Here is a 12,046-nt window from a genome sequence, read left to right as displayed (position 1 = left end):
ATTGTCAACGATTCTTTAATGTTTTCTGTGCATGCTGTACATTTCCTATTATTATTTTTTTTACTCGGGTTAGTCTACCATCTAAGAAAATGTGTTGGAAACTTAGCTTGCAGTGACTTGGCCTCTTTATGAATGGGCTTTTAAATTAGATTCTTTTGTTCATCCAACTTTTAGACCAGTGTGGAAGGATGTAAGAAGATCAAACAGAGCGATGTGATTTTATGTAAATTTTAAATGCAGTCAGACAAAAGTGAACCATCTTTCATTTGAATTTATATTTTGACTCAGATCGTTTGAAAAAAGTAGCAGTAGCAATTTAGTGGAGGTGGGGGGTGGGGGGGCTACTTATCATCAACCCAGCAGTTGGTTAGGGCCTACTTCATAAATTCAAAGTTAAATTCAGTTACAGGCGAGCCTGTATTATAATTATACTCGTCTGCCTCTGTTTATTTTAGTAGTCTCCGACTGATATGGAGAGAAAAGGCTATTTTTGTAAGACGTGTAAATTTTGAGGGACCAGATATCACACTGCACCTTTCTCTGGCTTTCTTTTCCCCTAGGAAAAATGGAGACTCCTGCCAGCTTTCTTGAAGACGAAAGGACTGGTGAAACAGCACATCGACTCCTTCAATTACTTCACCAATGTGGAGGTTTGTTTCTGCATCACATATCTGCTTGGCTGATATGAATGACTTGTTCAAGTAAAAGTGCAAAATAAGCTTGTTTGACTTTTTCTTCTTTTAGATTTGAATAAGCATTGATCGTTCAGTAGTTGCAAAGATGTGTGCCTAAAAATATGCCTTTTTCTCCTCTGTCATTTTTGTGGATTTATTAAGACTGTTTTGTTTTGAAAGGGCTTGAACTTGAGATTTTTTTCATTAGAGTAATTTCAATAATATTGGCCTCTTCAGTATAGCATCTTGTGATTTTTTACATTTATTTTTTATTATAATAATTTATATCTCACCTACCCAGATTAAAAAGATTATGAAGGCAAACGACAAGATATTGAGTGATGCCGATCCCAACTTTTACCTCAAGTGAGTGTGCTATTTATAAGTGACTTAAAGTTTGGTTGATGAAATTCATTACCTGATGTATTCAGAGTTTTACTATGTATAAAGATTCACCTTGCAATGTTATACAGTTCAGGAAAAATGAACTTTAATCTACATATCATTTTATTTTTATTTTACACAATTTTTAATGCTGTAGCTGAATATGAAAACAGTAATAGGAGTTGGAGGAGGAAAAAAAGCATCATCGGTCTGAAAATGAAATCTCAGTTTCCTGTTTATTTTATATCATAGTATATGGTTCTAAGTTCACCTTTATGTGTTTCCTCTAACTCTAAGAAAAAAAAAGAATATTTTTTGTTTTCCCACTCAACTTTGTGTTTCACAAGTGACCGCTTTTTAAGGGCTGGTGATTTTTCTTCAAGTTTTCAATTATTTTTGTTCTTATCTATCTCTTCTTTTTTTTTTTCGGAACACTGAAAAGCTATAATTTCACCAGGCTTGTGCGTAATTTATTCAAAGCAACAGACTACAACTGGAATTTTTTTTTCTTTTTACTCCCCTTATTAATTGGAGGTTTCTTGATTTTCAGATATCTCAACATCTATGTTGGAATGCCCAATGTGCAAGAAAATCTGGGCATTGCACAAACGGTTTCCCCTCATGAGGTGAGGGGATATTTTTTTTCTTTTTTCAGCGGTCACATTGACCAGTATTTGTTGTGGTATGGTGCAGGTATAATGCTGCTCTGAATGTTGTAAGGTTATTTAAGAGGCAGTATCTCTGAATTCAGCATCCATCTTCAGTGGGTGGTTAGCGGGTGCTCTGTTGTGGTTTGCTTCTTCTTTCCTATGAAACAACTATCGTCCTTATCTCCACTTCTTCTTTTTTATGTTTGTTACTCTCTTGTAACACCTCTAATCTTCTGGCGCTCATATGGCCTTATGCAGTTGCGAGCGCCTTTAGAACTCTTACTAAATTAAAAATCCATCTTCAATAAAGGATTTAGCCAAGTTGACAGAAGGGCCTTGAAAATCCCTCCCATAAACTAGGCCGAAGGATGCGCCTCTTTGGGGGTTTAAGCTAGGGTTGTCAGTCAGCACCATCATTCAGCATTATAACACCTACCACCGATCCATCAGCATGCAGTTGTGTACTTTGAAATGGTTCGAGCAGTATGGAAGAGCTTTTTCATAATTTTCCTCATTTTGCTAGATGGTGTCTGTTGCTCTGGCGAAAAAAATATTCCTTACAGGTGACAAAATTTGTTAATATTTTGGATGGGTGGTTGGCGGGTGCTCTGGTGTGGTTTGCTCCTTCTTTCCTATCAAAAATCTGTCGTCCTTATCTCCCCTCCTTCTTTTTTGTATGTGTTACTCTCTTGTAACACATCTATTCTTCGGCACTTATATGACCTTATTGCGTTGCAAGTGCTGTAAAACTCTTACTAAAACTAAAAGCTTTCCTTCCTTTTTTTTTTCTTTTTCTTTCTTTTTTTTTACATCGGTGAGCTTGATTCTTAAAAATTTGTTGCCTTTCCAAAAAAAGGAACAGAGCGTTCTTGAAATGAGTGCTTTACTAATGTGCGTTCTTGAAATGAGTGCTTTACTAATGTGCGTTCTTGAAATGAGTGCTTTACTAATGTGGTCTGGTTTTTATCCATTTTCAGTGTCGTCTCAGGGATATTACGTACTCCGCACCCATCACAGTCGATATTGAATTTGTGCGCGGGAAGCAGACTGTCATCAGGAAGAATGTGGAGATTGGCAGGTCTGTAGTGTTGGCTCGGAGATGTGGGAAGAGTTGTCATGACTCTGCTCACATTGTGTGATTTTTGTACGTGGTTGACGAGTTGTGGGGTGGTAGTTTTGTTGGTAGCCCAAACCTCTGAGTTGTTTTGTCTGTCTGTCTGTCTGTCTGTCTGTCTGTGTGTGTGTGTGTCTGTCTGTCTGTCTGTCTGTCTCTGTCTCTCTCTCTCTCTCTCTCTCTCTCTCTCTCTCTCTCTCTCTCTCTCTCTCATTCCCACACTCCTCCTCCTCCTGCCCCCACCCGTTCCCCAAGGAGAATGAGAATAATTTTGTCCTGTTTTTTGCTGTCCAAGTAAAAAGTAAATCTATACTCTTTTTTTATTTATTAATTTATTTATTTTTGGTGGTGCTTTCTCTTTAGAGTACCGTAAAACTCTTACCAAAAAAAAAAACTAAAAGAAATTCTCTTTTTTTCCCCGTGGTACTTTTTCTTCAGAATGTCGTAAAACTCTTACTTTAAAAAATAGCTAAAAGAAAATCTATACTTTTTATTTGGGCGGTACCTTTTCTTCAGAATGTCGTAAAACTCTTACTTTAAAAAAAGCTTAAAGAAAAATCTATCCTTTTTTTTTGGGTGGTACTTTTTTCGTCAGAATGCCAATCATGCTGCGTAGCTCCAACTGCATCCTGGCTGGCAAGACGTCGGCCGAGATGGCGCAGCTGAACGAGTGTCCGATGGACCCGGGCGGCTACTTCATCATCCGCGGCACGGAGAAGGTCATCCTCATCCAGGAGCAGCTGTCCAAGAACCGGATGATCGTGGACATTGACCACAAGGGGAACACCGAGTGCTCAGTCACCAGGTGCAGTATTGTGTTCACCAGACCTGCCTAGGGGGGCTCTCGTGGCCTAGAGGTTTAGGTGTTGGCCTCTCATTCAAAGGTCCCGGGTTCGAATCCGGGTAGTGACCGAAAAATTTTCTACTCTAAAATTGTCTCCTTTCACCTCCTTTCCTGCTCTCTACCAATGTTCTGTCGTCTGCTTTCGTCTCCACTTTCTGCCCCCCACCACCTCACCTCCTTTGCCCCTTCCACTGGGTTCCTGACTCTTTCTGCAGCCTTTCTACTGCTACTCCTTGGCTCACCCTTACTGCTGTCTTTCTGCCACACCCCTGATCTTCTGGTAGGAAAGATCTACACCTAGCCTTCTCGGACAAGGGCGAAAAATCTCGGAGGGCCCGTGTGCAAGTTGCGCACGGTAAAGATCCCTTGGTGGTCTAAAATCGATAAGAGTAGGCTTCGGCCGCCACCCGGGCAAAATTCAAAATTTCCTACCAACTGAAAATATTAGGTGTGTCCCGCGCGCTCATATGACCTTATGCAGTTGCGAGCGCTGTAAAACACTTTACAAAAACAAACAACAACAACAAGACCTGCCTAGTACTCCTATATACTTTTTGCCCATAGAATAACCCAGATAGGATTTTCATAAAACCCTAATTTTTTCTTGAATTATGTTTTCGACGTGTGGTATGCGATATGAAAATGTGTATTTTATTTGTGCATTTGCAATATTTGAGTGACCTATCGTAAATGAAGTGAAAATACTCATTTGTATTGCGTCTATTTGTGTGTATTTGCAATGGTCAGTTTAGTATGTAATCGTGATCTACTGTTTTTCTGGAGATTCACGGTTATTTTCCCCAAACTACTAATTTTTGGGGAAGATTTTGAAGGATAGCTCCTAGTTTTATCTTGGAGTTGCAAGCCGTTCTGGTTCACTGTGTTAGGGTTTCTGCCTTGAAATTTCTCAAGTTGGTTTTTTAAAATGTTGGTGGGTTTGGTTTTTTTTGGGGGGGGGTTTTGCTGTCCTGATCAACACAATTTAGATAATTAACCCTATCTGTACGTCCTGGGGTCATTTTGTACCCCCGGGGTTGTATTCTTCACATTTTGGGAATACTTCTAGTGCAAAGATCTCTTTGAAACTTTCAGCATTTCTCAAAAAATCTTTTTAACAGACTGCTATGCAAAGCGTACGGATCAGATTAATGAGTAAATTTCCTCTTTGGAAAGTGGTGGCACAGAGTTCCCCACGTCATATGGATACGATAGTAAAACACGATGTAGCGATAGGGTTTAGGAGACCCGGCTTTGACCCTGTCTGTCTCGGCCTACCCTGACTGAGAGGGATATATGTGTGTGTGCCTGGTGAAAGGTATCAATTCACGCATTTTGAAGAATCCCATTTTTTAGCATTTACATGTAAAGGGGTCATTTCTGAACAATGTGCTTTTAGAATTTTAAAGATATCTTCAGTACTTTTTTGAGATATGGGTGATTTTGTAAGACAGGGTACGGAAACAAAGTTTTGAGAAAAACGGCTTTAAAGTTTCCCCCTTGATTCTGCTTCAAATAGATAAATCTACGCTTCGAGACGACCTTACAGCACATTCACTACTCACAGACCATCTTTAAAAAGCAGCCAAAATAAAAGAACAGCTTCAAAATGTTTATATTACGTCTTCAAAACAAATTCACCACAACCTTGAGCAAGATTTTTCAAGAAATTAGATCTAGGTTTGGGCAGTGAAGAAATATGCGATACAATTTGCTCTTTAAAAAATACGAAAGGGTGTGGATGCGCAAAGCCTCGCTTTGTTTATACGTTCTAGATATTTATGCGCACTACTCGCCATTAGAGAGGGGAGAGAATGACCTAAATTTTGGTATGCAATGTGATTGGGTTGACGTTATGAATGGACAAGAGAAACCAACGGCAGTGTGTATGCGGGAAACCAATTTTCTCACGCATTTTTTGGGGATTATGCAATATACCTGGTGTCATAAAATATCTTTTAAAATGTATTTTAAAGTAAAAGAAACTCAAGTCCTTGTAAATATCGATATATTAATGGTTTAAGAATCCATTTTTAATGGAACTTAGTTTTTTACCTTTGAAGCCTGAAATCTCGGTTCGAACAAATGCGTCTTTTGGTACCTTTCATCAGGCACGCTCACATATTGTCCCAGTAGAAAGATCTATGTATTCGAGACAAAGTCTCCCCACACTGGAATCAAACCCCAGTCTTTTAAATGCTCAAAATAATTATTCCAAGCTCTTCTCTGTGCAAGAAATGGTCTCACTGGCCATGGCAGAAGCCACGAGTTGTCTGAACCCTTAATTTTTTTCTATTTCGTTTAAAACAACATTTCTCCTCTGCAGATACGTTGGTCAACGAAGATATTAATGGATCAACTGTTGTTATTATTTTTTAAAATTTTTTTTTAATCATCATCATTATTATTATTATTATCATTTCTTTTCCCCCTCAGTTCCACCCATGAGAGAAAGAGTAAGACGTACGTTTATGTGAAGAAAGGAAAATTCTACTTGAAACACAACATATTCAGTGACGTAAGTCATTTTTCTATAGGCTTTCTATGCTTTTATGCCGTTAAATGTTTCCATTTTGCAGTGATATAAATAAAATTGTTACTGTGAGTCACCATAGTAAAAGAAATGAATGTGGAATTGTAGGGGTTTCTTTTTAAAACTGCTTTCTACTTTTGAGAATGAAAAAGGGTACAGAGTATTGGGTACATCATTGTTCATAGTACTGGGCTTTTTGGGAATGAACTAGAGTGGGGTTTTAATGAGTTGAATATAGGATCCCCGGTTACTATTGTGATAAAAAATAGATAAGTTAAAGAATAATGGTCGCCGTTGTATTAAAAGTTTGTTGAATGACGCCACTGATAGGTCCGACTTCTTCTACTACTACTCCTTGGCTCCTTCTTACTGCTGTCTTTCCGCCGCACCCCTGATCTTATGGTAGGTAAGATCTGCACCTTGTCTTCTCGGATAAGGGTGAAAAATTCTTGAAGTTCTTGTGTGCAAATTGCATGGGTTAAAGATCCCTTGGTGGTTCTAAAATTGATAATAAAAGTAGGCTTCACCCGCCACGTGGGCAAAATTCTAAATTCCTTCCAAACTGAAAATGTTTAATGTGTCCTGCATGCTCATATGACTTTATGCAGTTATGAGCGCCGTAAAACATTTTTTTTGTTTAAAAAAGGGTCTTACTTCTTTCCGTTCCTTGTGGTGTTTCTGCCTATCAGTCTTGCTGTCTCCCTGCACCAAATGATTGCTTTTACATTGGTGGGCTTTTTCTTTCCTCAAACTCATATCCATTGTATCAGAGGCATTAAAAATTTTTATTTTTTTATTCACTAACTTCAGAAAATTTAGCCTTTGTAGACACTTGAGTAAAGTGCGTCTTGTATTACTTAATCTGCTTTTATCCATCTTATATAATTTATGAGCTAAGTGCCCTCTTGCACTTACTCCCATTTTTTCGGTTTTGACGTAAATTGCTTTGAAAGCACTGAATTCCAGTCAAGAAAATGGGAGTTGATACAAAGTGGAGCTGAAATTCTACAGAACACGGACATTTACCACAATAATTTTAGGTAAAAGGGAAGATTTTTTAAAAACCTTTAGAGCTTGGCCAAAATCTCCCAAAAATAAGAAAGTTGGAGTTAGTTTTAGATAGGACTCAGTCGCGATTCGTTTACCGCTGTACGCCCAAGCACTGACACTTTTGTGTGATGTTTGTGTGCTTTCTCTACAGGACATTCCGGTGGCCATAGCGTTCAAAGCCATGGGCGTGGCGTGCGACCAGGACATTGTGCAGTTTGTGGGGAACGAGGAGGAGGTCTTTGACGCCATGTCACCCTGCATCGAGGAGTGCCACAGAGCTCAGGTCTACACCACTCAGCAGGTGCGTTGTTGTTGTTGCTGATGTTGTTTTTCTTGTTGTTGTTGTTGATGTTGTTGTTGTTGTTGATGTTGTTGTTGTTGTTGTTCTTCTTCTTCTTCTTCTTCTTCTTCTTCTTCTTCTTCTTTTTCTTCTTCTTCTTCTTCTTCTTCTTCTTCTCCTTCTTCTTTCTCTTCCTCTTCCTCCTCCTCCTCCTCCTCCTCTTCCTCCTCCTCCTCCTCCTTCTCCTCCTCCTTCAAGTTATTGTTATCGGAAGGATACTTCATACCCGTGAGCTTACAGACAAAATTTCATAGGTTTAAAGCTGTTTGCAGTACTGTAGGGTTATTGAAGAGGCAATATCTCAGACTTTTACATCCATCTTCAATTGGGCTGGGCCAATCAGGAAAATCATTTATGTGTAAAATACTTTTCCCAAGGATACATCAGATATGCTGATTCTCCTCTCCCCCCCCCCCACCCCCCGGACTCGCAATCTCACTATTACAAGTGTGGTAGCCCCTAACTACTAAATCTGCCTACGCCACTGGCAAAGAATTATGATTTCCCAGGCACAATATTGATTGCCTGTGTGTTGAAGTGTCCTCCAGCTCTTGTGGAAAAAAATGGTGAAATGGTACAGGTTTAACGCCGCTATCAACACTATTAGGTTATTTAAGAGGCGGAATCTCCGAGTTAAACGTCCATCTCCGAAAGGACCTAGCCAAGTGGGAAATTTGTGTAAAGTGCCTTTCCCAAGGACACGATTATGAGTCCGGAAGCCTAACCACTAGGCCACCGATGCCACTCTTTCAGCTCTACTTGCTGTACCTGTCTGAAATGGGGTAAGGTTTGTGCTGGTACTAGCTCTATCAAAAGTTGGGCCATTTCATGAAAAAATGAAACTGCAGTGACAAACGTAATGTGGGGGATGATTGTTTGCTGAACAAAATTCTAAGCAGTTGTAAGAAGCCATTCTATATATTTTAAAAAAATTTTTTATTGGGGTAATCTTCTTCTTACGTAAAAAATAGGGAATGGCTCTATCTCTGCTTAGATTTTTTTTCAGTATGTCATGATCATTCCTGGGTTGTGTCTGTCACTGTAGTTGCGTTTTTCACGGAGTGACCAAGTTGTTGCATTCACACTAGTGATACTGTTTCATACATGACACACTAGTGATACTGTTTCATACATGACACACTAGTGATACTGTTTCATACATGACACACTAGTGATACTGTTTCATACATGACACACTACTGATACTGTTTCATACATGACACACTACTGATACTGTTTCATACATGACACACTACTGATACTGTTTCATACATGACACACTACTGATACTGTTTCATACATGACACACCAGTGATACTGTTTCATACATCACACACCAGTGATACTGTTTCATACATGACACACTAGTGATACTGTTTCATACATGACACACTAGTGATACTGTTTCATACATGACACACTAGTGATACTGTTTCATACATTTGTTTTGTTTGTTTAGTATAGGGTTTTACGGCGCTCGCAACTGCATAAGGTCATATGAGCGCGCGGGACACACCTAATACTTTTTCGTTGGTAGGAAATTTTGAATTTTGCCCGGGTGGCGGCCGAAGCCTACTCTTATCGATTTTAGACCACCAAGGGATCTTTACCCTGCGCAACTTGCACACGGGCCCTCCGAGATTTTTCGCCCTTGTCCGAGAAGGCTAGGTGTAGATCTTTCCTACCAGAAGATCAGGGGTGTGGCAGAAAGACAGCAGTTAGGAGGAGCCAAGGAGTAGCAGTAGAAAGGCTGCAGAAAGAGTCAGGAGCCCAGAGGTGGGGGCAAAGGAGGTGAGGGGGTGGGGGCAGAAAGTGGAAATGAAAGCAGACAACAGAACATTGTTAGAGATCAGGAAAGGATGTAAAAGGAGACAATTTTAGAGAAGAAAATTTTTTGGTCGCTACCCGGAATCAAACCCGGGACCTTTGAATGAGAGGCCAACACCTTAACCTCTAGGCCACGAGAGCTCCCTGTTTCATACATGACACACTAGTGATACTGTTTCATACATGAGTTGACCTTCTGGTAAACCATACATGTTCTGGTTGCTGTTGCAGAATTTTCTGTTTTTTTCCTCTGTGGATGGTTGGTGAGCATTCTCGTGTGCTCTGTTCCACTTGCCTCTATTGTGCGTGTCTTAGTTTTGTTTTTTTAGTAAGAGTTTTATGGCATCCCCAACGCACATAGGTCATATAAGTGCTGAAGATAAAAAGTGTTGCTCAAGCGTAACATACAACAGAAAGGAGGAAAGATAAGGGCAACAGATCTTTGATTGGAAAGAAGGAGCAAACCACATCAGAGTACCTGCCAACCATTCACTAGGCATGTCTGCTACAGTCCTTTTGTATTCGACCCAAAAAAAAATTGCCACTAACTTTACACCTCATGTACTGCAACTCAACAGGATCTGTTTTGAATGATGTGAAAGCGGGTGTTTCGAGAGTGTCGTTGGTAGCTTGTACCTCTACTCTTTCTTGTCTTGTGTATCTTGCTTTCATTCACTCTGAACTCGATGGCCTTATTGTTTCAATGGGCTTCTCCTTGTTCAAAGAGTAAAGGTAAACTGGTTGATGATTTCTGTTTTTGTTTCAGGCCTTGGACTACATCGGAGCCAAGATCCGTAAGAGGGCACCGGGTTCCAAAAGGTCAAAGGCTGAAGAAGGGAGAGATGTTCTGAAAAACGTTATTTTAGCCCACGTGCCCGTAAGTCTAAAAGATTTTGTGTAGGAAGTTTGTAGAGTGAATCGACTGTAATCTAAATTTATTTTTGTTAGACAATATAATTCATAGATTTTGAGTTCTCACTCATGTTTTCATGGAGCCTGTAAAGTTCCTGAATTTTTGTTGTTGCCAGTTAGCACCTTGTGTTGACATCACTGGTCATATTATTCCTTTGATTGACACGGGTTTTTTGGCCAGTTTTTGGTTTGGAACTTTGATCGTGATATCATTTTGCCAGGATATGGATTGAAACCTCGATGGTGATGTGATGTCCTTTCACGAGGTTGTGGATTAAATCTTTTGATGATTGCGATGTCTTTTCGCCTGGTCGTAGATTAGATCTTTGATGATTGCGATGTCCATTCACTAGGTCGTAGATTAGATCTTTGATGATTGCGATGTCCTTTCGCCAGACGGTGGATTAGATCTTTGATGATTGCGATGTCCTTTCGCCAGACGGTGGATTAGATCTTTGATGATTGCGATGTCCTTTCACCAGGTCATAGATTAGATCTTTGATGATTGCAATGTCCTTTCACCAGGTCGTGGAGTGGAACTTCCACCAGAAGGCGATGTACCTGGCCCTGATGGTGCGGCGCATCGTACTGACGCAAGCGGGCCGGATCAAGGTGGACGACAGCGACTACTATGGCAACAAGAGGCTGGAGCTGGCCGGACAGCTGCTGTCGCTGCTGTTTGAGGACCTGTTCAAGCTCTACAACATGGATGTGAGTGCAGGGTTCCTGCCACCTCCTTGAATTCAAGGAGTCCTTGATAACTCCTTGAATTCACATTCAAAGAAAAATCTCCTTGAAAACTCCATGAATTCACATTCACAGAAAAATCTCCTGAAAACTCCTTGAATTTCGCCGGATCGGACATGAACAATATTTTTGTAGGAAAATCGAAACTATGGTTCCTTTTGGACAAATGTAGGCCTATCAGAAATAGGCTCTCTGGGTGCGAATGCAGCGTAAAAAACGGCATGAATTTTTTGACCGAATCTCCTTGAATTAAAAAAATTTCTCCTTGAAATCTCCTTGAATATGATGGGGAGTTCATGGTAGGAATCCTGTGAGTAGCCAGCGCGGTTTATACAAAAGTGCGAGATTTTTCTTATATCAACTGCTGGAATAAAAGGGATTGTTTATTTCTGTCGTCTTGTTGGTTGAAAAGTGAAGCAAAAGAGGAAGTCTTATTGTGCCATTCTTCAGTGGAAAATTAAACTCAGGGTCCCCACAGGGTCGGGAAATCGGGAAAAAGTCGGGAATTTTTAGATGGGTCTGGAGGTCGGGAAAAAGTCAGGAATTTTGTGATGGGTCGGTAAGTCGGGAAAGTATAGGGCCTGTGTAATGTGCAGCTATCTAGACTGTATGGTTGATGAATCCTAAAGAAGAAATGTAATTGAACCGCTGTGACGGAAGTGTATGTGTGACACCGAGGCTCGATCGGGAATAATCAAGATCTGCTTTCTTTACCGCCCAGAAATTTTCCGGTAATAGTCGTGATAGATAACGCAACATTTGTAACATGCAGGTTGTGCATTATGAACGGTGTGTCGCCTTGAAAATTAATCAATATTAAAAATTGCCCTCTGCTGTCGCTTGTGGAAAAAAAAAAAAGAAAAAGAAGTTATACAAGCGTCTTGACAGGTTCGCCCTCGTGACCGGTCAATGAACCTGTGAGTACCGGCGGTCTGAGCGCTGTGAAGTATAGGACTCCTTTATAAGATACACTC

General features: G+C 40.2%; 1 protein-coding gene across 3 annotated transcripts in view; it reads left to right on the top strand.

The window, feature by feature from the left end:
* Positions 1-12,046, top strand: part of LOC101855061 (DNA-directed RNA polymerase III subunit RPC2) — a 52,721-nt gene that overhangs the window by 17,845 nt on the left and 22,830 nt on the right. For all 3 annotated transcript variants that reach the window (XM_005110538.3, XM_035972919.1, XM_005110539.3), the window contains exons 2-10: positions 561-650; positions 976-1,040; positions 1,609-1,684; positions 2,686-2,786; positions 3,418-3,627; positions 6,100-6,181; positions 7,398-7,547; positions 10,180-10,290; positions 10,851-11,036. In XM_005110538.3, the coding sequence (XP_005110595.1) occupies positions 561-650; positions 976-1,040; positions 1,609-1,684; positions 2,686-2,786; positions 3,418-3,627; positions 6,100-6,181; positions 7,398-7,547; positions 10,180-10,290; positions 10,851-11,036 (1,071 nt within the window). The remainder of the gene's footprint in view (positions 1-560; positions 651-975; positions 1,041-1,608; positions 1,685-2,685; positions 2,787-3,417; positions 3,628-6,099; positions 6,182-7,397; positions 7,548-10,179; positions 10,291-10,850; positions 11,037-12,046) is intronic.

Source organism: Aplysia californica, unplaced genomic scaffold, assembly GCF_000002075.1.
Source record: "Aplysia californica isolate F4 #8 unplaced genomic scaffold, AplCal3.0 scaffold00907, whole genome shotgun sequence".
In the NCBI taxonomy this organism is placed as follows: domain Eukaryota; kingdom Metazoa; phylum Mollusca; class Gastropoda; order Aplysiida; family Aplysiidae; genus Aplysia; species Aplysia californica.
The sequence above is the reverse complement of the archived record's forward strand: the minus strand, read 5'-3'. Positions and strand labels throughout refer to the sequence as shown.